The sequence below is a fragment of the Conger conger genome, chromosome 7 (genome assembly GCF_963514075.1).
Source record: "Conger conger chromosome 7, fConCon1.1, whole genome shotgun sequence".
Lineage (NCBI taxonomy): Eukaryota > Metazoa > Chordata > Actinopteri > Anguilliformes > Congridae > Conger > Conger conger.
In genome coordinates, this window is record NC_083766.1 from 48,862,583 (window position 1) to 48,887,781 (window position 25,199).

The 25,199-nt window shown below is 46.7% G+C and overlaps 1 protein-coding gene across 3 annotated transcripts in view; it reads right to left on the reverse strand.

The window, feature by feature from the left end:
* The window catches only part of abr (ABR activator of RhoGEF and GTPase), a 187,923-nt gene that overhangs the window by 30,711 nt on the left and 132,013 nt on the right, over positions 1-25,199 (reverse strand). For all 3 annotated transcript variants that reach the window (XM_061250409.1, XM_061250411.1, XM_061250412.1), the window contains 2 exons: positions 23,008-23,105; positions 21,991-22,122 (listed from right to left, as the gene is read on the reverse strand). In XM_061250409.1, the coding sequence (XP_061106393.1) occupies positions 21,991-22,122; positions 23,008-23,105 (230 nt within the window). The remainder of the gene's footprint in view (positions 1-21,990; positions 22,123-23,007; positions 23,106-25,199) is intronic.

Here is a 25,199-nt window from a genome sequence, read left to right on the forward strand (position 1 = left end):
AGAGCGTCTGCCAAATGCCAATAATGTAATGTAATGTAATGCTGCTGCTGCTACTACTGTCAGACCAATGCTCAGCTCACAGAGTGGAGTCAGAGGAGGACCTTTCAAATGCAGTATTAATGCAGTCCGCAGGCTCTGATCGACCACTGGGGGGTGCTAGATTTCGATGAAAGGTGGGCCCCTATCTAAATCCTGCCACACCCGGGTGATGCAATCTATGGAGAACATGAAAATATGATCTTTGCCTTAGGACACAAGTTACTCTTCAGTCAGGTTCAACTGACATATTGAGGCAAAGCTTTTTAGGAAACGCAATGCACTAACTCACAAAGCTGTATTGAATTAACACATTAAGTCCATAATGCTTGGTGATGACTTTTTTCAGGCCTCGGTTGTGGTATATGAGAGTGATTATGAGGTGCGGGTTGGGAGGGAGGAGGGGGGGAAAAAGTATTCGATATCCCCCCGCTGATGTACTTTTCACATTTAGGCCGAGTTAATGAGGCTGCTCGGGAGGATAAACGTAATTTTAACATCATTAACCGTCCGAAAAATACAACCTCGGGCTGGTCAGTTGATTTACAGTTTTACATTACGAGAGTAAAGCACTCCTTCACAGATGAGGGGGTTTAATGAAACCAAGAAGCCCTGCTCGATGCCATCAAATCGATATGTATCACAAAATGGCTGAAGCACAGGCCTCTAATGACTTCCATGCCATTCTGGGTGATTGCAGCCTGTCGTTGCCTTGGTCGAAATTCCCTGCCAGGGTAAATAAGGGCTTATGTTTCTACAAGAACACACACTGGCAGTTGAAATGATTGTTATACCAGAAAATGTTTTGCCAATGTACACTGTCAGAGCAGCAAGTATTCCACTTTGCCAGTTATGGGACAGTGGTGCCAAGATTGAATAGTTGAAACTGTGCGTCTCCCTAAATTAATATCTGATGTCTTGAAATATTCTACTCTGCAATATCTTCACACAGGCCAACATAAGAACAAATTAACAGTACCAACCAACAACTTCATCCTATTCATGTTATGTTATTCTGACACAATCAAATCACATGAATCCAAATCTGCACTAAATAGAAATAACCTAGCCACACCGCCATACCGCAATACCAGTTTGGTAAATTTTAAATCCCTGCTCAAAAATAAATAGGCTAAATAATTGGTAATCCAGCTGGTTTTGATGACATATACAGCCAGAGCTGTAGTCTATAAATGGTCTGTGACCATAAAGCTGGACTAAAAAGTGAGCAGAAACAAACTTTCATTGGGGTTTTCTGCCATAAGGAGGGCAAAGCATGACCACATGTTTATCTTGTTGGAGGTTGTGAGGTTGAGTTACCACTTAACTGCAGGCAGGACCCACAGAACTGCCAACTACAGGACTCCACACAGTACAGATGACTATACAGTATACAAATTCTATGCTAATTAGATACCCAGATCCTTACATTCCTTTTGCCCCCTCTTGTTCTTAATTACAGGTGGTTCTCATTTGTAACAGCAGGTTCCAGTGCTGTTACAGAACAAAACATCCATTGCACTTGGGACACAACCCTTAATGGAATGAGTTAATCAGCTTCAATGGCGAGGAGACGGAAAGCAGAGTAAAGTATAAGTAAAGTATACAGTGCCAAGTCTCTACAATCTAGAAATATATACTCACACTCAGAGAAAGCAACTGATGGAGTTAACTCCCCTAACACATGTAAAATGCACATGCACACACATCTACCCAGAACTCATTAGAGAAAGAAGGCATCTATTTTTAACTACAACATCAATACTGAGTGAATCCAGCCCTGCTGCACAGCACACATTACGCAGGTGGGACCAGGCTGCGTCTGACTCACATAAACCTGCTCTCCAGGAGGGTACTGCAGGCTCAATAACAGACACCAGGGCTGCTACAGGCACAGACCTGACTTCAGTGCTGCAGCTGCAGAAATGAGCTCATTTGCAGACAACAGGAGACAGACAGACTGACATTACAGCCAGAAAGCATCGCATCGACTGTGGGATGCATCTCCCAGTGCGACTGCAGTTGTCCCCATCTGAAAAACTGGCTGTACTTTTCAGACCGCATTGGGGGAAGGCCAGTAAAGGCAATGGCCAGTTAAACACTTTACTGTGTGCGTTTTGACCGGTCAGCTGGGAGAACTGCAGTCATGAAACTGTAGTCACTCATCTGTTTGTGGGGCTGCAGTGTGAACAACTGCAGTGGACTTTAAGGCACGTGACTGAAAGAACAACCACAGCACACACGCACGCACACACACAGTAGCTTTTCGACTGTTGACAGACAGCAGGCCCTGTGAGGACATTCCTCAGAGCATGGAGCTGCATCTATAGCCTCCTTAATGAGGACCGAAGGCCAGCAGCTGTCCCAGACCTCCCATAGGCCCGAGCTCCAACAGGCACTGGAGCAATTTGACAGCACCCTGGCCTGTTACAGCGGCAGCCTGTAGCCTCATGGCGAAGGTACATGACTGGGTTGGTGGTTCAATCCCCAGGTATAGCCACGATAAGACCTGCACAGCTGTTGAGTCCTTGAGAATTGCACATTGCTCCAGGGGGGATTGTCCCCTGCCTAGTCTAATCAGCTGTAAGTCACTAAATAACTGTGGCATAATTCAAAATAAGGTCAGACACCCTGAAGGTTGTGGGGGGGCTCCATACCTCTGCAGCTGCTCCACTCTCACCTCAGGCACACCAGGTCCACACCGGCTCCGCCCGCCTCAGTGCAGCTAGCACACCGACACACTCACACTGATTTTTGCCTGATAAATAACGTCCGTAGGTCCCATCTCCTGCCAGCTGCAGCAGCAGGAACCTGTCCTCCTTCTTCATTTATCACAGCTGCCTGAACGCTTTACGCGGGAGCACGCTGCCAGTGGAATCCACCGGGCCGCAGCGCTAAGCTAAAGGGGAAGCCAAAAATAGCGGAGGTGTCTGCCAGTGGGGCTCAGGCCAGTGGGGCTCAGACTCTGCCCTTGATTGGGGGTAAAATAAACAACAGAAATGATGAGGCACGCTCCGAAATATGAAACTCCGCAGCCGTTTAGTGGCGGCGTTTCAACGCTCATCTTTCCAAAAGCCAATTTTTCGGAGCCATCATCTGCTGGTTCAGCACGATATCCAGTTCAGGGATGAGTTTCGCCTTTTGCTGTGAGGACTGCCACTGAAGTGCAGATGTACGCTTAATTAAACATGAATTCACAAGAGGCGAGGTTTCCGGAAACGCGTTCCGTCAGGGTGCAGTGAGTCGCGAGTGCGGGTGAGAAGGGTGACGGAAGTCCTGTCCGGCTAACACAAAATGTCCTCACGAGGCTGGTGCAATGTGGTGTGTGTGCTATAACATCATCAAAACATTGCAGTAACATTGTAGGGGACATTTTGTGTTAGCTGGGTGGAACAGATTGACTGGTATCGCAGTGCTTAAGTGAGCAGGATCCAAGCCCTATAATCCCCCTGCTGTCTTGGGACTGCCCTCCTTCACCTTTCAATTGACTCTGGAGACCGGGGCGAAACGACTTCAGCCCCAGAGGTCAGGTGGGTGAGGATGAACTGGAGGGATGGGGTCACACAGATGAAAACAATTAGGCCCCCATCCTCCAATGAATCATTAGCAGCTTCCTCCTGCTAGCCCAAGTTCAGCCCCTCCCACAGGGCTGGGACTTTTATTTTGGGCAGTGAACGAAAGTGACCTCACGTTTTTCATGCTACAGAATCTGCACAGCAACTACTCAAAAAACAGGATACATTTTTGAGAAATCTGCTGTTTGAACACAATCTTAAACTCAAATGAACAAATCTCACTACATTTACACAGATGCGAAGGCCATCAAAAAATATTAACAAAAGAAAAAATGTTGCGGCTGAATGACAGTACATCCAAAAGCACTGGAACACAGCAGAACTTTGGTTATTAGCCCGGTCAAAAGGAAGGAAGCAAAGCTTCAAAAGAACATGCAAGCATTTCCCCTTTAAAGCCTTTGAATTTCTCTGCGATTACGTTCATTAATCCAATTTGGCTGAACAGATTTGAATCAGATATTTTGAGTGAAATTCTTCAGGGGAGGGGTTTCCTGTGTTCTGTGAAACGGAGCGGCATCAGAAAGCAGGGAGAAACACGACCGTGTCGCGCAGTCACAAAACGAGCGTCGCGTTCTCGTGGAGCTTGTCGGTTACGCAACCGCTCCCCACATGTGCATTACCCAGGAAACGGGCAATCTGCAGCCACTTCCTGCGGAGGGGGGAAGTGCTGGAAATCAAACAGCTGACCTCCATAATCAGCGGCCACCATCGTTAACAGACTTGCAGGGACCGCCGGCCTGCTGCTCGTTAAGCCTGTAAGCCTGTGGCCCTTTCTGAGAGGGGAGTGTGTGTGTGTGTGTGTGTGTGTGTGTGAGAGAGAGTGTGTGTGTGTGTGAGCTCTCTTATAGAACCCAAACAAGGAGAAACTGCCTGTGGCTTTAAACTAATGTATGATACTGTATGCCCAGAGTATACATACACACGCATGGGTAAATGTCCTCACAGATGGGTGCATATTTATGCAGGCTTGCGTATCTGTGTGCACAATGCATGCGTGTACGTATATGTATGATATATACATATAATATATCCAGTATTTATTTAAACTCCAGCCCGCACCCCCCCCCAAACGCACTGACACGGGTAAACACACATGCATGTACACACAGGCACACACATACAAACACAACCACAAACACACACACACACACACACACACACACAAAAAACACTCACATATACGCACACACAAACACTCACATATATGCACACACAAACGCACACACAGGCGCACACACGAGCACACACAGCACACACAGCACACACACAAACACACTCACATATATGCACACACAAACGCACGCACATGCGCACACACGAGCACACACGAGCACACACACACTGTGTGAAAAGACTGAGTGTGTGAAAAGCCAGAAGCACTGTGTATAAGGGTGAACCGATAGCAGGGCGAACAGACCGGAGTGAATCACTGTCTGCCGCAGAGCCGCATCACGCTCCACAGGTGAAGATAAAGAGCCCCTTTACTCATCCCGCTCCTCTGAGTCACCTCCTGCCAGCCTCTCCCCCTGCTGACCAATCTCCTGCTGGGCTGAGGGTCAGAGGTCACGGCCGCTGGGGACGTGCCGATGTCTGCTTCAGTCCGTCGCCCACAGAACCCCGCTATCTCACAACCCGCCTCTCTCTTTTTCCGAAAAGAGGTTTCTTTGTTTACACAGGCTAATGCAGGCTGGAGACACTGCAGTTTACCGTCCACGCTGCAGATAAGCTTCAAACACAGGCCCCACTGCCCTCTGTAGCTCTGTTATATTACATAACCAAGTCCTCTTCAGCCTCTGCGAGTTCTCACAACACGTAGAGCCAGCGATGGCTTGGTACAGTTAAGTACCGGGTTTGGACAATATTAGATAATAATGTGAGGGAATATGAAATTACACAAACATCATCAGCTGGGCATTGAATTTCACAGTCTATCAGATCTATCAGTCCCACAGGGATCTTGATAGTGAAGAGTGGGAGGAACACAGGCCCGACCCCATAGGTGCAGGTTCAGGGCTAGGCTACGTCATTAGCCAACTGTGACCACCACAACACTGTACTCATCGGTGTGAGCGGCAGTCCTCAGTCAAATACGTAATTGTTTTAGAATCAAATGCTTTTCCGTGGTTGATTGACCCTATTTCATAGGTTCCAAGCTCAGTAAAACATAGAAAAGTACTTAAATCCAAAACAATGACCCAGGTCTGGTGAGTGGTGTAGCTGAGGGGGCCCAAATTGGGTCAAAAAACAGGGGAAAGGCACAAAAATAATAATAACAATAATAATAATAATAATAAAACACATTAACACTGCTCTTTCTCTTATGCCACCGGACTGGCAAAGTGGAAATTAAGAGGACCTTGATGATACAGAACGTGCTCTACATAAGCCTGTCACTGTATGCCATTTATTGAAATGAGCTGCTCTGCTTTTCTCAAAAAATAAAGCTGGGTCTCGCTTGAAAAACAGACTTTTTTTAATCTCGCGGGGCGGCCTGGGTAAATTAAGGATAACTGCGGAGCCGGTCCCACATTTATCAAAAACAAACTGCTCTTTGGCACGTTTGATTAATGAACCGTTAGCATCTAAAACCACTCTAGCTTATTTCGAAAAGCTAACTGCAGAGGTGACCTTTACAAAAACATCAAAAGTGAAACACTAATAAAATCAACAAAAACGATAGCATTGGCATTGGATTGGTTGGATGTACGCAATCAGCAGTGGGACGTATGGAACCTTTGCATTTGGTTTGCCACAGTAAACCTAAAGAAAGCAAAGCTCCTTAAAGCATCGAACTGAAACCTGCAGTTTTAATGGTAAAACACTCTAAATCATGCTGGATGCATTTGCGGGTATGTTTGTTTAATCTAATTTGGGAAGACTTGATCTGATTTGTAAAAGGCTGGAGGAAAGAAGGAAAGTGGTGAGTGGAGAAGAGTGGAACAGAGGCTGCCTGCCGCCAGTTCCCCTGCTTTATCTGCCTGGCAACAATGCAGCTTTCAGGTCCAATCAAACCAGTTTCAACAGAAACTGACCCATTTACACGAATCATTGTGCCCATTTTTTAAAACTATGTCATTACGTCATAATGTCTCAACCGTCAGGTCTTCATCAGGTCCGATTTCAATTCACCTTTAACTTCAGCACCTCAACGACCGTGTGTGTATAACATGACATAACATAGTGACGAGAACAGGCCATTCAGCCCAGCAATGCTTGCCTTTTCCTACCAATTGCTTCAATTACATAAAAGCTAGATAGTATCTAGCACCATATCAAGTCTGGTCTTGAAAACCCCTAGTGTTTGTGCCTCAACTACATGTCCTGGCAAGCTATTCCACACAGTGACCACTCAGTGTGTGAAAAAAACACATCGTAATGTGTGCGGAATTTATCCTTGTGTATGTTTCTTCTACCTACGTGACCGGTGTGAACGTGACCGGTGTGAACGTGACGTGTCGATCGACACCAACACGTGCACGGCCCTCGCCATTATGAAAGTTAGGCTGTGTTTCCAGAGGTCAGAGGTCATCTACCCTCCCCAGCCCCCCTGAGAAATGGCAGTTATTTGTAGCATCTGACTTCCTGCTTTAAATCTGCTCTACCCCCCCCCCGCCTTTTCATGCTGTGCAGTCTGGGTACATTTATACATACAGGAACCACCCAATTAGAGCCCATGTTAAATAAATTATGCTGCCATAGTGCATACATTTACAGTACTGTGTGTGCATTCATCTTCTGTGTAGCTCCGGAAAATTCTATGAGTAAAAGGTCAGCCGACTGACAAGTTGAGAATAAAAGTAAAAATAAAACAGTAACCCTGTATGTGATGAAAATACATTGTAGAGGTGGTGATGTCTCGGTAGATTCAGACCGTACACTGCAAAGACCCAAAAAATAAGTAAATCTTAACAAGTATTTTAGTCTTATATTCAGACACAAAATCTTGTATTCAGATTTCTATTACTTCTTTGCTTAATAAGACAATAAAATGCCAATGAGGTAAGACAGTTTGACGCATTTCAAGATTTGCTAACGAGGTAAGACAATTTTTAAACAAACATTCCATGTATTAAGCAAAAAACTTAAAAACTATTTTCTACCTGAGAAAAGAAAAATTAGACTAAAACACTTTTTGTTTCAGTGTGGTGTAGGCCGTGTGAAACTGCAGGACTGAGACTGGGTGCTGTGACTCAGTTTTCATGCAGGCTGGGGGGGGGGGGGGGGGGTCTCCCCCACGGGGGAATGCAGTGGGAACACATCTGCATGGATCTGGGAAGGCAGCAGATAGCAGGGGTGAACGGTCGCACTTCCCAGAAACCGCACGTTGGTATTTAGAGCGGAGGCGACAACCTCGACCCAAGGCCTCTAGTCACGGCCCTGATGACTTATCCCAGCATGCCACTAGAGCGGGGACTGTTTCCGTATTGGTCAACATGCTGGCATTAGTAATAGGTTATGATGCGGCATGCACTACCAGGATGGTGAAGTGTCAGCACATGTGTTGTGGTGTGATGCCAACAGAGTTGAGAAATGTACAGTCCTGGCAGAAATTATGCAAACACTATGTAAAAAATACATTTAGCGCTCTTAAAACTTTTACCCTTTACCTTTCTTCTGTTGTTTTTTCTCTGAGCCATTTGTATTCAAACCAATTATCTCGTTGGCCAGGCACAGAATGACATGGCATTATGTGACCATCAGTAATTTGAAATAAAGTATACAAGCCGACGAAAATGTTTTCTTTGAATGAACATCAGCATTTTATCAGAGAAATACTGAACAAAGAAATCTTCAAGCTGGTTATAAAATTTCCAACAGTAATGCATAATACATATAGGATGGTGTAATGATTATTATTTAGCACAAATGGGTGTTTTTTTCTTAATTTTCATCTTATGTTAATATTACATTTACTACATATTACATTTATTACGGCGAAATATAAAATGTAATTCCAAAATGCTGCATTAGTTGTTAAACTCTGTTTATAGATGCAGCGTTTCAATAATTTGCACCAGGACTGTATATAACACATCTCTATTCTCTGTCACAGGGGATAGGTGAACACGCGTCCATCATTCATACAGCCTGACAGCAAAGGACAGCGGTGTGAATGTGGGGGTCATGACGCGGGTTGAAGTCAGCTACTTTCCCAATAACGACAGTAATTGACTTTCCTCCATTACACATTACACATATTTGATTTTATCTGTGACGTCTGAGGACTAAGACGTCACAGCGCGCGAGCTGAATTAAGTGTGTGTCTGGAGAGAACAGACGCGGCTTGATGAGTGAATAGCCTTTGAAAGGTGAACAGAAAGGTTTTGCTGACATTTTCAGCTCCCGCGCTCGGCTTTGTCTTTTTTTCAATATTTTGACGAAACGTTCGCGGAGTGAGAGGCTCGATACAAAGGCTTCAGAGCTTCCCTCCGCCTCTGTGAATATGAAACGCCTGCCATTTTCATCCCAACACACACCGCTCACAGGAACAAACACGGCAAAGCAAAGCAAACGGCCTCAGAATTCACTCTTTCAAAGCTCGAGTTGCGGTTTCAATGTATCAGGCAGATGAATGTGAAAAATGTTTCGGCAAATTCAGCATACAGTTGAAACTCAAATCTCCTCAACTGGATGACTGTATTAAGACCATTCTGAAGGGTGGTGAATTGCGTTACAGGAAACATTTGTTTAACATATGACCTTATCCAAAGAAATTTACAATGTGAGAGACCTTAAAAGTGTATCCACCTGTGTTATACGAGCAACAGTAAAATAGACCTGTCTTAGGACACTCCCAGACCCACATATGAGCAGTGTACATATAATACTAATAAAATAATAAGAGTATTATTGGGGTGAGATTAGAGTATTAATGGTGTCAGATTGATCAGAGAATTACTGGGGTCAGAGTAGAGTGTCATATTAATGAAAGAGTTGAGCTCAGTCTCCAGCCCTTTATAGGCATTTCACAGGAAACAAATCATTCAAGGTGTGGCCCTAGTATTGCATCAGTGTGTGAATCCATACATGAATTAAAAACTGGCTTTTTCGCAATGTGCATCTACACCCTAATGATGACGTTAAAACCTTGTAACCACAGCGACCGCTGCCAGCTGTACCTTGATTTCTGTTACCCAAGCAAAACTCATTCAGCCTCATTTTTTATCTGTAACCGTGCCCCAACAGATGTTCTTTTTGGCCAATTCCTGCGGGTATTATGTAGTGCTGAACCAAAAAGGACCCACAATCCTCTAGTTGCACTATGTAAGAGTAAAACTTTTTTTAAATCACTTTTAAATCACTTTTTTTAGGGCTGTAGTTCAAAAAACAAAAATGGTGAGTAGTGGAGAGGCAGCATTTTAGGCAAGCCTTAGGCAATGGCTTGATCCCCCCAGCTGAATCTGGAGGGGTTTTGTTTCTGATAGAGGAGCATATGGTTGAAGGGCACTGAACAGTGTTGCCCATTAGAGAGCCTGTGAGTTAACCAGAGAGTGGCGAGAGAGGGGTAAACCTGGGGCTGGAGAAATCAATCCAGTGGTTAATGGTCTCTAACCTATGTATACCAGGTATAGGTGATGTCATATACCTGGGACTGACATCAGAAATAAGGTGGTCTAGACCAGGAGACCGATTATACCAATGAGTCCATGTACACTCAGTGAGCACTTCATTAGGTAGACCTGTACACCAGCTTGTTAATGCAAATATTTAATCAGCCAATCATGTGGCAGCAACTAAATGCATACAGGCATGCAGACATGGTCAAGAAGTTCAGCTGTTTTTCAGGCCAAATGTCAGAATGGGGAAGAAATGTGATCTAAGTGACTTTGACCGTGGATTGATTGTTGGTACCAGACAGGGTGGTTCGAGCATCTCAGAAACTCCATTTGGCACTCTCGGCTCTCTTACATCTTTTCAACCGATCAAAATGACTGCTATACTGTTATTCTGAGCCCCAGTTAAAACCCTGCTGAATTTTCTCAGCTAAAGCTAAAAGCACTGGGGATATGGGTGGAGCCACTTCATATTGGACCTGGGGCTGAAAGGGTTAACGTAACGCAGCCAGGAGGAGAGAGACAGATGAGCTTCTGCGTTTTCTGACACACCTGAACCGTGAGCGCTTCCTCTGGTATTTGTGAAAGACACCATGAGAAAAAGCTAAATTAATATCCTGTTACTTAACAACAAAAGAACCGTTTTGGGGAGGGGAGGGGTGGAGAGTACATCACCAACTGACAACATTTCACAACTGTGGAAAAAAACCCACTAACATTTGCGTGATTACAATCCTCGACTCTGAACAGTTTGCTTCAGATATTCCTTTTTGAATTACTTCCAAGGACGTGGTATCCGAGAAGATGGCTATTAAATTCCCTTCATCCTTTCAGAATGTACCTTCCAGATGAAAGCATCATTGAAGCCTGCCTCCGGTTCAGCATATCACAGCTGTAATTTACTAACCAGTTGAAAAAACTATTGAACAAAGAGAACAACAACAGATAGCGATTGGGACATTTTCTCATGGGTGCTTTGAAACCGCTGGCTTACACATTCGGATGACCGGCGGTCTTGTGTTGACATCAGCTGAGTGGATATTTATCAGAGGTCCCTAATGGGGAGACGGAACCCACAAGCCCTGGCACACATCAAAGCAAAAGCCTGACCCGGGACACTGTGTATTTCTGGTCCCGTTACAAAAAACACGAATGCACTCGCTGCCAACAACAGCAATGGCGGGAATGTGCCCCGCTCCAGGGCCTATGAGGACAAGGAAAAAAGAAAACCGCAAAGGAGGAATGAAAGAAAAAAAAACATGGATTTCTTTTTAATCTAAAATCTGATATTCTCACAAGCATGCTAATGGCAGCTGGCCTGAGGGGTGTACTGCTTTCTCCCACTGGTTGTAGCCTTGGCGAGAGTCCACTGGTTGATTAGAAAGGGGCGACTCCCTGTCCCTCTTTTTCTGTACCCCCCGAATCATCTCCCCCACTGTGCCATACTTGGAGAATGCAGGCAGACAAGCGAGGTAGTCAGAATAATAACTAATAATGAACTCCTTGCATTTACACTGTATAGCGCTTTTCTCTTTACAGTGCTTCACAGTGATGAGGGGGAAACTCACCTCAATCACCACCAATGTGTAGCACCTAATGGCAGCCATTTTGTGCCAGAATGCTCACCACACAGAACGGGTCCCCATACCAGGCTTTCCCGATTAGGTCTACTGCATGCAGCTAAGCTTTCGTTGGCCGCAGCATGTCCGCGTTTGCTCTGAAGAAGCCTTGTTCCCGCTGGGCACGCTTACGGGGCCCCCCAAAACGGGACCCGCGTGACAGGATGCTGATTCGATTTTCTCTGCTGGCTTCACTTCACACACCTCAGGAGGGCTGTAGGTAAACGGACTGGAAGGCCGGGGGACCGGTCTCTGCGCAAGGGGATTTCAGGGTCACGGATCCTGCGTGGAGATTGTTACTGATGAGTGGCCCTGCTGACTCTCTAAACAGAACGGAATGAAATTTGCAGCAAGGTACGTCAGAGATTAGCACTCCCGAATAGGATTTAAAGGGTTCATTTCTCCTCCCCCCCGCCCCTGGCGATCATCAACGATCCATAAATTATCCAGTTGGAAACGAGGGGGGAATGCCTGGGCTTTCGTTCTCACTACTGTGCAAAAGAAAAACTTCCTGAATTACAGGAATACACTTTGAATACCAAATCTGGATAAAGGTTTTTGTCCTTGGATACTCAGCAGGGTTTTTTTGGGGTCTGGAAATGAAACTGAACGACGGTGTTGATGAATGCCTCGATGAGACCACAGACAGGGCCAGATGGTGTGCGATAAGCACAGCTGGATCAGAGGCAAGGAGAGCTTCGCGCTAACGTCTGCGCGCGTGCGCATCCTTCGACAGAACGCCATACTCCCCGGTATGACCAATTAAGCAAATCAGGGTGCAGGATAATGGGGAGGTGGCAAGGACTCAACCCCCCCCCCCCAAAACTCGCTCCATCTGCTGGGACGCAGGCCAGCGGCCGTTGCCTGGAGCTGGACCGGGCAGATATTTACATTATCCCCCGTATCGCTGGGTCCGCTCCTTTGTTCTCTGCTCTCCCTTTCCACAGCTTCCAGGTTGCGCTCCTTCTGCGGGTCGGGCTAAAGCAGAACTGCTGAGAGTGGCACTCCGAGCGCTGGCCCGGTCTACTGGCCGCCACCTGCCTGCTCTCCTGATGTGCACAAAATGGACGCCTTCTAGAAGGCGTATCTACTCACACAGTACACCAGGCCTGCCAAATCCCTTATCTGGAGGTCTAGCATCCTGCGGGTTTTCATTTCAACCCTGATTCTACCAATTAGCAGCTCAGTAAGTAAGTAAGCGCTTAGCTTACTTACAGCGTTAGCTTACTTACAGTTATTTACCTGATGCTTTTATCCAAAGTGACTTACAGTTGATTAGGCTAAGCAGGGGACAATGGAGCAATGTGGGGTTCAGGGCCTTGCTCAAGGGCCCAACAGCTGCATGGATCTTATCGTGGCTACACCGGGGCTTGAACCACCAACCTTCCGGGTCCCAGTCAAGTATCTTAGCCACTAGGCTACAGGCTGCCCCGCTGTTGCTGTTAGGGTTGGAGTGAAAACCTACAGTACAGGATGGTAGATCTCCAAGAACATGGTTGGGCAGGCCTGCAGTCACTTAATGAAACACAGTGCTATTGGGCTTTGTAATACAGTTCTTGGACCTGTTCAGGTGAAACATAAGCCTCTTTTACAGTCTCCTCATGGGGGCTGAAATGTGCCTTTTTCCGGACAGATTTATTCTGTCACTCTGTAAAGACGAGAGAACATAACTCCACGCCATCCTCGGAGAGCTTTTGGCGGCTGTGTCGCGCATTAACGGGGGATATATTACATCAGCTAGCAGTCTCTTATACTCCCCTGCCTGATTATGTAAGCATTATATGGTCTTATTACACACGCTACCTGGCAGTTTTACATAATATGCCAGTATGACTTTACTATGAGCACTATGATTTCCCTGAGCTGTTGAAACGTAGCACAGTACCATGGACGCTGTGCCACTCTCCACCCTCCGCAAGTTAACAGCTGTGAAGCATCATGGAGGCACATCTCTCCCTACCCTTCAGCTGCCCGGTTTCTGTACGCCGAGGAAACATTTGAACTCATCCCCGCCGAACGTCATTCGGCCATTAGCCGAGGCGCAAGGCGGCCGGCGCGCGGTCGCAGCCGCCGGTTCTCTGCCAGAACATCCGGAGGCCATTACCGCTGTCCTCGAACGAAGAGGACGAGAACAGAGAGGAGGCGTAAACACAGAGCAGAGCAAAGGTTCACGCTGTCATCGCCTGTTTCAAATTGGCACTTTTAGCGGATTTGTCAAGACAAACTCCATTCGACTGTGAAAACCTGCGCCTTGAATCTCTGCGAAAGGGTAAAGGCAACAGTTCCAGCACGCCCATTTACACATAGTTTTCACTCCCCATCAAAGGGCTTTATACATAAAATACGCTAAGACTGGCCAGGAGCTGCAAGGAAACAGCTACACTGCATGAAACAACTATAACTTAACAAGTATCTTAGTCTTATATTTAGGCTTAAAATCTTATTTCTATGACTTTTTTGCAAAATGAGACTGAGGTGAGAAAGTCTGACTCCTTTCAAGATTTTCCAATGGGGCAAGAAGATTTCTCTTGTCAAGCCAACAGTAAATTAAAAGAAGCAAATGTTTTCTATTTGAGAGAAAATAAATCTAAATCTAAATTTAAATCTTATTACAAGACTAAAAACGTCAGAGTGGAGGAAGTGCTCTTACGATCAATGGATCTGAACCCGTTGCTCATCTGCGTAGCGTTTTCTCCAGAGACAGTACTGGTACCACTGGCACCAAGAAAGCACGATGACGTCTGAAAAGAACTCGTACTTTCGTCACGATTTCGGCTCCTACAGCTAACGGCTTCGTACTCATTACTCATGGCCGTAGCGATTAGCGGCCGGTGCAGAACTGAGAGCACAGCTGTGTTTGGCTGTGCAAACGCGCCTGTGCTGTTCACTCCCCTTCAGAACACAGCAGTGGCACAGACACCACACAGCAGTCCGCCACGGTCGCACCACAGGGGCGCCATTAGGGGCAGAAAAATCGCTGTCATTTACACCGTATAAATTCGCCCCATTAATCCGTCTGGCTCCCGGGGTCTTGGGGCAATGTCGGGGGGAAGAGGGGGGTACCCCGCACTCCTACAACCCCCCCCTAAATCTATGTCTGCTGAAAAGCCTCTCTTTGTTCGCCCAGGCCCTGGGGAGGTGTGCAAGGTGACATGACAGATTACAGCAGGGGCCGCTAGGAAGTGGTTGTGATAGATGAGCAGGGCTATTAACCCCATTACGTGTAGTTCTCCACACATGTACACACACACACGCTCGCGCGCACACACACGCACGCACGCACGCACACACACACCCACACACACACACACACACACACACACACACACACACACACACACACACACACACACACACACACACACACACACACACACACACACACCCGCCTCCCTCGAAGGCTCCACGGTCTCCACTCAAGATGCCACATAATTGTTTAAACACGTCTCCGAACTCTCGCCAGGTTCCCCACAAACAAGGCGGAGCTGTCAAAGCAACCCGTCCCTAACCACTAGGGGGTCTTTGCGGGACCCCACCGGGTAATTACAGTACACGGGTAGCCGCTGTGAATCGGAATAAACAAGCTCAGCGCGCCCACGTTTTTCCAGAGTTTTCCGGGTGTCTGTGGACACGTCGTCTCCGGCAGGTGATTAGGCCCTGCCGAACAGTGTGGCAGAGGAATCACACCGGGAATGCCGAGCTTTGTTTCACTTACACTCCCGCTGATGTCGGCTTTCCGTCTCCTGGATTTATTTTTGGAAGACAACGCGGACTGATTCGCTTGTGAATCGCTGTCGCGTAATGAAGCCAAACGCAGCGAGGAGGGAGGGCAGGTTCAGGAAGGGGGTACAGACGCTCCTATCTCTCTGTGTGGGGAAAGGCCCCCGGAGCAAGGCTTGCAGCAGGGCAGTGATGCGTGGCACTTCCCTGTCTAGAAATGGCGGTGCGGAAAATGAACGATCGGATCGCTCGCGTGGCCCCCGGCCTGAGAACCGGGCCCCAGGCACCGGGAAGGAAGAGCTATCTCCCGACCATCACCATCATCATCGCCCGTCAGCCGTGATGTACGGTCGAGGGAAAGCCGTAACACCGCTAACTACACCACGACGTGGGCCGCTTTTGTAAAGCTGTCGGGCCTTTGACGGATCCGTGTTTCGGGGTATTATTCGGAAGCCTTGGGGCCTTCCGACGGCCTGCAGCTGTGAAAGATTAATCGCTCACAGATCTGTGGATGCACGGTGCGGCACCGTGGGGCCCAGAGCTCTTCAATCAGAGAGAGACGGGGCGGGTGTGGAGTTTATGAGATACCTGCGGTGTCTGTGTTGTCTGCTATGGAGCTCCAGGGGATTTCGACACGGTGTCCGGCTACGATCTGCTTGGGGCTGCATGTCTTTGTTGAGTAGTGACGTATCGTGATGTGCCACATTTTGATTGCTGTAGACTTGTAATGAGGCACTGGAAGTACAGCTATATAGATTGTATGGTAAAAAGTGTTGCTTGCGTCAAAAGTGCTGTGAGGGTGCAAAGTTACAAGCTAAAGTATTAATTTCATGTTCCGTTATGATTAAATAGTTGCCTAGCTATAGTGGATTCACTGTCGAGACCTTAGCTGAGACTAGCAAACAGACGAAGTGGTATTTTCACAAATGGCTCTTTTTTTTTTAGGCAACAGTAGGAAAGTTAAGTTCTGAATGTGTGCTTTAGAAGTTAGACATGGGTTCAACCATGTGCCTGAAGCACAGACGTATAACCTGACCCGCGGTCAATGAATCTGGTCTCTATGGTCACAACCGGACCATGGGCCTGGTCACCCATGCTGACCATCGCCCAAGGAAACCAGGAAAACTCTCATAGGACCTATATCAGCCAATCAGAGCTGCCCCCTCCTCCCCAGACCATGAACAGCCGACAGACTGTTTATGTGAGAAAACAGAACCAGGGTCCTGATTTTTTCCACCCACAGCTGGATCTTAATCTTAGCAGAAAACACCCACTTAAAAATCCTGATGAGCTCATATCTTCCACAGCTATGAAATGAGAAGCTACCCAGTGCCCGGTGGTATTAGACCTCAGATGAAAAACCAGACCTGACAGCTTTGCTGATCCTGAATGTTGTGCAACAGCCATGGCAGCCGAACAACAATCTGAACAATCCCCAGAAACAAATCCCCGGAGAATGTACTGGGTACAACTGACATCAAGGAAAGGGGAAGATGACGCCTGAAAAGAACTCTCTTACGTTCTTCATGATAAGAACTTAGGCACTTAGCACATGAAAAAGGCTCAACTGGCATCCCAGAGGATGCACATAAAAGGCAGATCTGGCACCCGCTTCCAAGCTGAAGTATTTCCTGTGAACGCTGTAAGAGTGCCCGTGTCAGGGAGATGTTACGTAACCGCTCCACAGCAGTCAAAGGAAAGTCTCCGGAACTTTCCATTTGTTTGCTTCCTCGGGGAAGGGTGAAGGGGAAGCAAGGGGGTGGAGAAAAAACAAGAAATGGCTCTGTTAAATGGGCGATTATTGGTTTGACCTCGCAGGGGTCAGAGGTTAAGCGCCGAGGTCAAATCCGTGTAAGTGTGCAGAAGGAAAGGCCCTGAGACAGACGGTCTTAAAAACAGCTTCTGACTTAATCAAGCAGGAAATCGATGCAGGAACAGAAACATGGCCTGTCAGACGCCCTTTGACTCACTCTCCCCTGGCAGACAGAGCTGTAGAGTGAATCTCTGTAGAATGAATCTCTGTAGAATGAATCTCTGTAGAGTGAATCTCTGTAGAGTGAATCTCTGTAGAGTGAATCTCTGTAGAATGAATCTCTGTAGAGTGAATCTCTGTAGAGTGAATCTCTGTAGAATGAATCTCTATAGAGTGAATCTCTGTAGAATGAATCTCTGTAGAGTGAATCTCTGTAGAGTGAATCTCTGCAGGGTGAATCTCTGCAGGGTGAATCTCTGCAGGGTGAATCTCTGTAGAATGAATCTCTATAGACTGAATCTCTGCAGGGTGAATCTCTATAGACAGAATCTGGTCTCTGTAGCCTGCACTCTCTGAAGGGCCGCTTTCCCCGGTTCTGGATGTGGGGGTAAACCCCCCCCCCCCCCCCCCAGAGAACTCTCAAGCACCTCTCGCAAGCAAAGAGCCAGGCTTTGGAACTGGGCTTCTAAAATGGAGCTAAGCAACAGGTTCCAGATTTGAAATGAACTATGCTGCAAAAGGTCCATTAAGCACACACACACACACACACACACACACACACACACACACACACACACACACACACACACACACACAAAGAGATCAGTCAGTCTCAAATATTTAAGTCTTATATTTGAATTTAAATATTTTGCTAAAAAACACAATATTGGCAATGATGTTTGAGAGTTTTTCCAATTTCAAGATTTGCCAATGGGAAAATAAAATTTCACTTGTCAAGCACACAGTAACTTTAAAACAAGCTAATATTTTCAAGTCTCATTTCAAGACCAAAACACTAGTAAAGACTGGCTTGTTTTGCAGTGCGCACACACTTTCCCCCATCTATCTCACTCCGGTATCAGAACAACTTCATCATCCTGTACAGAATCACAGCACTTCCTTCCTAAATCACTATCAGCCCAGCCAGTTCCGCTCCTGCATGCTGAACAGGCTCTGCGTAAGACATCAGTGGATACGTTCATCACCGAAGGCCAGTATTCTCCCTGTCTGTTCAATCAGCACACATCAGTTTCCTCTAACCCTGACCACATTGCTAATCTGCCCTCTTACATTGAAAAATGTAAAATAATAATAATAATCGTGGTGACGAGCACCGTCAAAAAAAGGGTCCGGCACAGTATTGCCATGTAAGGACTTTGAAAAAATATTTTGGAACTTGAGACAGCTTAAATAACTTGGGTACTCTCGGGGGAGCGAGGAACAACATTGAAGCTGCTTCCAAACGGATTGTGGATTTAAGAACACAGCGGAGCTCCAAGGAAAAGTCTGAGGGAAGAGATGCGCGCGTTTGGCAGGAGAGGACTCTTTCCCCATGGTCGCAGAACCCCGCTTTTTGTGTGTATCCCACCACCCCGCTATTTTCCGAATAGCGCGTTGAAGAATCGCGTGGATTCGACCCGGCTCACGACCCCTGGGGGGCGATGAGTCATAGAAACGCATCTCGCCCGAGCCCAAAAAACATGCTCCACTGCTGCAAACTCTCTTTCCAAAACAACTCAGAACTCTGGGCTGAACATCCAATTCTTCCCTCCGTTCTGCTTTTAAAACCTGCCAGGGAGAAGCATGTGGCCCTACATTTCCTTTTATTCCCTTTTTCTGCCTCTGCAATAAAGCAGACTTTGGAGAAGACAGGACATTTTTTCGATAAACGTTCTCGGGTCCGTCACGCTCCCCAGGATGTTTATACAGGGGCTGCTAGCATAAACTCGGCCCCTAGGGGGCAGCGGAGTTGCCCACTCACCGTCCCACTCACCGTCCCACGCACAGCCACTCCGGGGCCCTCTGTACCACTCTGCTGCTGTTGCGTAATCTCCTCTCCATCGCCCTCGCTCACCCCACCAGCACACACGCCTGGCAGCCCCTCTCCAACAGCTGAGTGAGGCTGCACCCATTAGCCACACTCTTAGCAGGGCTATGCTGGAATAAGCTACACACTAATGTGGGCTATGCTGGAATAAGCTACACGCTAATGTGGGCTATGCTGGAATAAGCTACACGCTAATGTGGGCTATGCTGGAACAAGCCACACACTAACCAGGGCTATACTGGAATAAGCCACATGCTAACCAGGACTATGCTGCATGAAGTTAAATGCTAACAAGAGCTATGCTGAAATAAGCCACACACTAACGAGGGCTATGCTAGCATACACTCCATGCTAACAAGGGCACATGCACCTTGGGAAAAAAAGGTTAGCACAGTGCCCTGGTATTGAAGACAGTCCAGGTTAACGCTGTGCAGAAGAAAATGCTGCTGTAGTTTACCCGAGCCTCAAAAGTGAACCGCAATACGATTAACACTGGCGGCCGGCATTGGCCCCCTTGCAGAGTGCTGTTGCTTACATTCCTACCAGTTTCCCTGGCAACTGATTGCAGGAATGAGGGTAATAGGAGCGCAGAACACAGAAGATGATGCAATATAACCCACCGCATTCATTTACAAATACGTTACAGATTCAAATGTTTAACAGTCCCACGATGCAACGGTGCCTCTCACAATGCAGGGCACAGTGACCCTCACAGGTCAGAACCTGGCAGGGACGATGTCACTGGACACCTCGTCCATCAGAGAATCTTTCAAAACAAACATGCCATTATACTGCTGTCAGAGTGAGTTCACTGCTGCTGGTTTTCAGTCCGGCAGCCCAGAGAGGCCTTACTGAATCGCCGTGGGATGAAAGCGTAGAAAAAACAGCTGCCATCCGTGGGTGATGTCATTCCCCCAAACACTTCACACACATTTTGAGCAAATGCTATCTGAACCCAAAAACTAAGCACTCTCCTTTCAGAGTTTCAGGAGAGGAACCAGGAGTTGGTTTAATGGTATGGTAATGGCCTGTTATTGGGTGAGGAAAATACCCAGCATGCCATCCCTCAGACAGTGCTGTCTGTCTGTCTGTCTGTCTGTCTGTATCACCGGCCAGTGGGGAGACAGGGATGGAAAGGGCTCTGAGGCTCAGGAGCTGTAAAAACCAATCACTGTCAGTCCTCTCCCCTCTGTTTACCTGCTGCCCTGCCTTCCACTGGAGTCAGACTGTTAATGAGATCAGCAACACTACAGCCTCCCCTGACACCTCTCTCTTTCTGTGTCTCTGTGCATCTCTGCATCTCTCTCTCCATCTCTACCTCTGCATATCCATCTCCCTCCATCTTTATCTCAGTCTCTTTTTCCATCTCTATCTCTATCTGTGTCTCTCCATCTCTCTCTCCATCTCTACCTCTTCATATCCATCTTTGTCCATCTTTATCTCAGTCTCTTTTTCCATCTCTATCTCTATCTGTGTCTCTGCATCTCTCTCTCCATCTCTACCTCTTCAAATCCATCTTTCTCCATTTATCCATTTGTCTCGCTTTCTCTCTGCATCCGTCTCCATCTCTCTATCCATCGCTCGCTCAGTCTCTCTCTCTGACCACACATCAGCACAGTATTGCCAATGCAATTACTTACAGGAAACAACAATAGTAGCAACAACAACTATATGAACACAAATAATGCACCACAATAATCCATCTCTCTCTGTCTCCATCTCACTCCACCTCTCTGTTCCCATCGCTCCATCTCTATCAATATGTCAGTCTGTCACTCCATTTCCATCTCTCTCTTTATCTATCCATCTCTCAGCTCTCCCCTGCTCTGTGTGGCTAAGTACACAGTGTTTCCCCTCAGTGTGCTGGGTTGTGTGCTCGTGTGGGTGGTGCTGGAAAAAAACCGCAGGCTTACACCGCTGTAACTGAACACCAGAGACAGGCCCACTTCTCACCAACAACAGGGGAAAAGTTCACTTCAAGAAAAATAAAACAGGTCAAAAGAAATGACACGGTAGAAGATAAATTTCATATCCCTTCAGTCTAATCCGAAAGCAGGAAAGGAAAGGGGTTCAGGTACTGAACAGTTGGGTTCTTAACGGAGATAAAGCAGTATTTCGGTTGAAAAGGCACAAGGGCGAGTCTCTCCCCCACAAGGATAGCAGGTTATGAGCACTCACTGCAGAAGATGGGACTTTGTTTAAGTTTAAAACCTGCTTAAACTTAAAACTCAACATCCAGCCTCCTCTGTAGAGAGCCAGAACGACAAAGCTGAAAATGAAATGAATCGGCTTTTACAAAATACAGGAAAATAAACGGTCGCGTCGTGGAGTTTCACCCTTTCATTCAGCTTTTGCTTTATGCAAATCACCAGAAGATTAAGTGTCCTTGTGAGTAATTGTCTGGAATGTGTGAAGAAACCAACCTCAGAGTGTACGACCACACCAGCCAGTGACAAGACGTGCTACAGACAGTCTATTGTGTCTTTTCCCATGAAGGGAGAAAAAAAACCTCCCTCAAAATCAAACCTGCTTGACAAGGCAGAGCGTGACGAACCCTGACTGTTTCGCAAAGGGGCCAGACAACAACGCGAGTCATTCACCCACCGGAAACCAAAATGACTCGGTGCAGATGCTGCCCCAGAACTACGGTGGCCCGCGTGGGTTAAAATTAAGCGCCTGTTCTCACCTGCACTTGGCCTTTGCCCATGATCTTGTCCACGATCTCGTTGTCGTCCTTGTTGAGCTTGGACTTGTCGTAGCATTTCTCATAGCAGAGGATCCGCAGGCACTGGGAGCCCTCCAGCTCGATCTCAAACTCCTGCAGGGCGGGGGAAAAGCGTGTTCAGCCGTGAATAATGCCTTTAATAAAAGCATGCATCTCGGTGTTAAACGAGGGAGCCAGTACGCAACTAAATGACTGTACCCAACGGAGCAGGGGTTGTCAAATTGTGCTTTAAGGTGGATTTTTGTGAGATAGATATAAAAAATGAAATAGATGTATACACTTTTCATAAGCAACCAACAGTATTATTTAACTATTAAAATGAAAGATACCCTAACTACAGCCAGAGCACAAGGAACTTGGTGGCCCTAAACCGGCAGAAGAACAAAAGCATCAAAAAATATTTTCACAGCCAGTGAATAGTATACAGTTAAAATGTCTCACAAAAGAATAAAAAGCACACCTGAACTGTTAGGCCCATTTATTGTTGGGGCCAGACCTGGGTTTCAAATAGTATTTGATTTCAATTCAAATAATTTTCTGTCCTCTATGGATTGCCTGGTGCATTAGAGCCTGCTAGGAGGAGCAGATGGGCGGGGCTTACACTTTTGGGATCATTTCATTTGTTGCAATACATCAGGCAAGCTTAGTCAAATGCAGAAACATATTTGTATCTATATCATTGAACCTAGGTTTGGTTGTGGCCCTAAACGACCGGATAGAGCAGGGGTGTCAAACTCCAGCTGGTTTTTGGGGTTTCAGCACCAGTGATGAGTCTTTCATTTGCTAAAGAGTCCACATACCTTGTTCTCATGGCCTTATTAAACTGGCTGCTGGCTGAAAGGAAACCACAAATCCCAGCAGACACTGCAGCCCTCCAGGACTGGAGTATGACACCCCTGGCATGGAGCATTTACGCCAGCAGCCAGCTCTGACTGCAGTTACAGACGCCCAGGTTGGCGCTGAATGGGCCAAACTCACCTCGTTCCACTGCGGCTCGGTGGTGTCTCTGAACACCCGCGTCTTCGCTTTGCTCACAAAGTAGCCGAAGGAGTCCACCTCCAGGGTGCAGTACAGGTCTGCAGAGGGAACACAGCGGGTCGTGAGATCTGGGGGCAGTCTGCAGCCTCATGGCTAAGGTGCTTGACTGGGACCTGGAAGGTTCCCTCAGCAGGACTTTCTACTTTACCTACTAGTTACACACATCAAACTCATAGGCTTATAGGAGGATGAGCATGCCCCAATAGCTGGGGTCCTCCAGAGATTTCTTCCCATCGGGAAGTTTTTTCTTCTGTCTTCTGTGAAAAGCGCTATACAAAAATAAATGTAATTGAATTGAGGTTGGTGGTCCAAGTCCCAGTGTAGCCAGACTAAGATAAGTGCAGTTGTCAGGCCCGTGAGCAAGGCCCTTAACCCCACATTGCTCCAGGGGGGATTGGCCCCTCCTTAGTCTAATCACCTGTAAGTCGCCTTGACTAAAAGTGTCAGCTAAATAACTGTAATGTAATTTGGGCACAGCCGCCACTGAAACCATTCTTCCTTCTCATCCAGTCTGGCACGGCCTCTCGACTGCATTCAGTACCCCCGAATGTGCCCCTGAACATGTTGTTGCACCACCCGCATCTGCGCAATAAAGGCTGCAGCTGAAACTCATGAACTCCCAGAGCGCAGTAAGCAGATCAAACTATAGGCGTCTCTCGCTTAAAAAACCACCAGCCTGAAGCTGTGGTGAAGGATCCTTTCAGCTCAACGTTTCCATGTACTTTAACGCGGCAGACATTTTAAGTACCGTTAACTCTAGCCATATGAATAAACAGTATCTAATCAAAAGTAAAACAATCTCTTGGCTGAAGCATGTATTGCTGCCTCCTGTGTTAAACAGAAGGGGTTTCCGATTCTGTACTCATGTTGCGGTGGACGTGTGTAACCAGTGAGAAGCGATCTTGGTGAGATTTGAACCCCTGCCTCTCACTCGCCCAAAGACTCCAAAGTGTTACCAGTCAGCTAAAGGTAAAATCACCCCTAGCGAAGGAGAACTTTCTCATTTTGAATCTGAGGTTTACGTTACCAGAGTGTGTCGCCACTGTAATGTGCAACAAGGCCTTCACTTTACTGCTTTACTAGAGTACTAGCATAACTACACCCGCTACACACGCAGAATTAGGCCTGGACCCTTTCGTAACACTTTACAATAACGTTAAATGGCATTAACTAATGTATTATCTGCCATTAACTAATGTAGTCGTTAACCAACTACTCAGAAATCTGTACAGCTTTGTGAATGTATTCAAATGTAATCATTATTTCATGTTAACAACTACATTAATTAATGCCAATTCATTTTGGAATGATAAAACGGTTTATACATCTGTTAATGGCTAACTAATGACAAGTTTATCCGATGGTTTGCTAAACATAATACTAACTACTACTAATGCAGTTAGTAGTTAACTAATACATTAGCTTGCAAGTTATGGCTAATATCAAGCTTAATTAATTCATTTGCACTTAATTAATTCCCAATTAACAGGGACATCAGTTAACGTCAATTCATGTACCCTTTTTGTAAAGTGTGGCTGACCCTCATTCAGAAACCCTTCTCCGAGAGCATAGTCCAACAGACAGGACCTGAAAGCCCAAAGTAGCTAATGCACTCATTTATTTGCAGGCATGCCTTTTTAATGCATGCCATTAGAATAACTGGAATGCTTGATCAATACGCCCCCTCCTCATCCCTGGACCGGAACTCTCCGGTGGGCAGACGCCAAGGATGATGGATCGCTACGGGCGATGACCCCTGACCCCCCGTGGGACGGCCCACGTCGGCGGCCGCGACCCGCTCTCGCGGCCAAAAGATCGGCGAGCGGCTTCCGAAACCGAAGAGACGGCATGTACTTACGCCGAAAATTACTGCCGAGAGTCTTCCGCTGCAACAGCATTCTGCCACTAATTACATCCTGAGTATAATTACAACATCTTCAGAGAAAGCTATGGCTGAGGCATTCTGCTGGCCCAGGTCTAATGCGCAGATGGAACAGCGGTACAGTGTATTACACAGATATCTATTAACATGTGCTTACTGCTTTATCAGATGTGTCAGAGTGCATTAGCAACAAGCGCCCGGACAGAAGCCAGGACCGTTACTGATTACATTATGTTTCATTAAGCTGTTC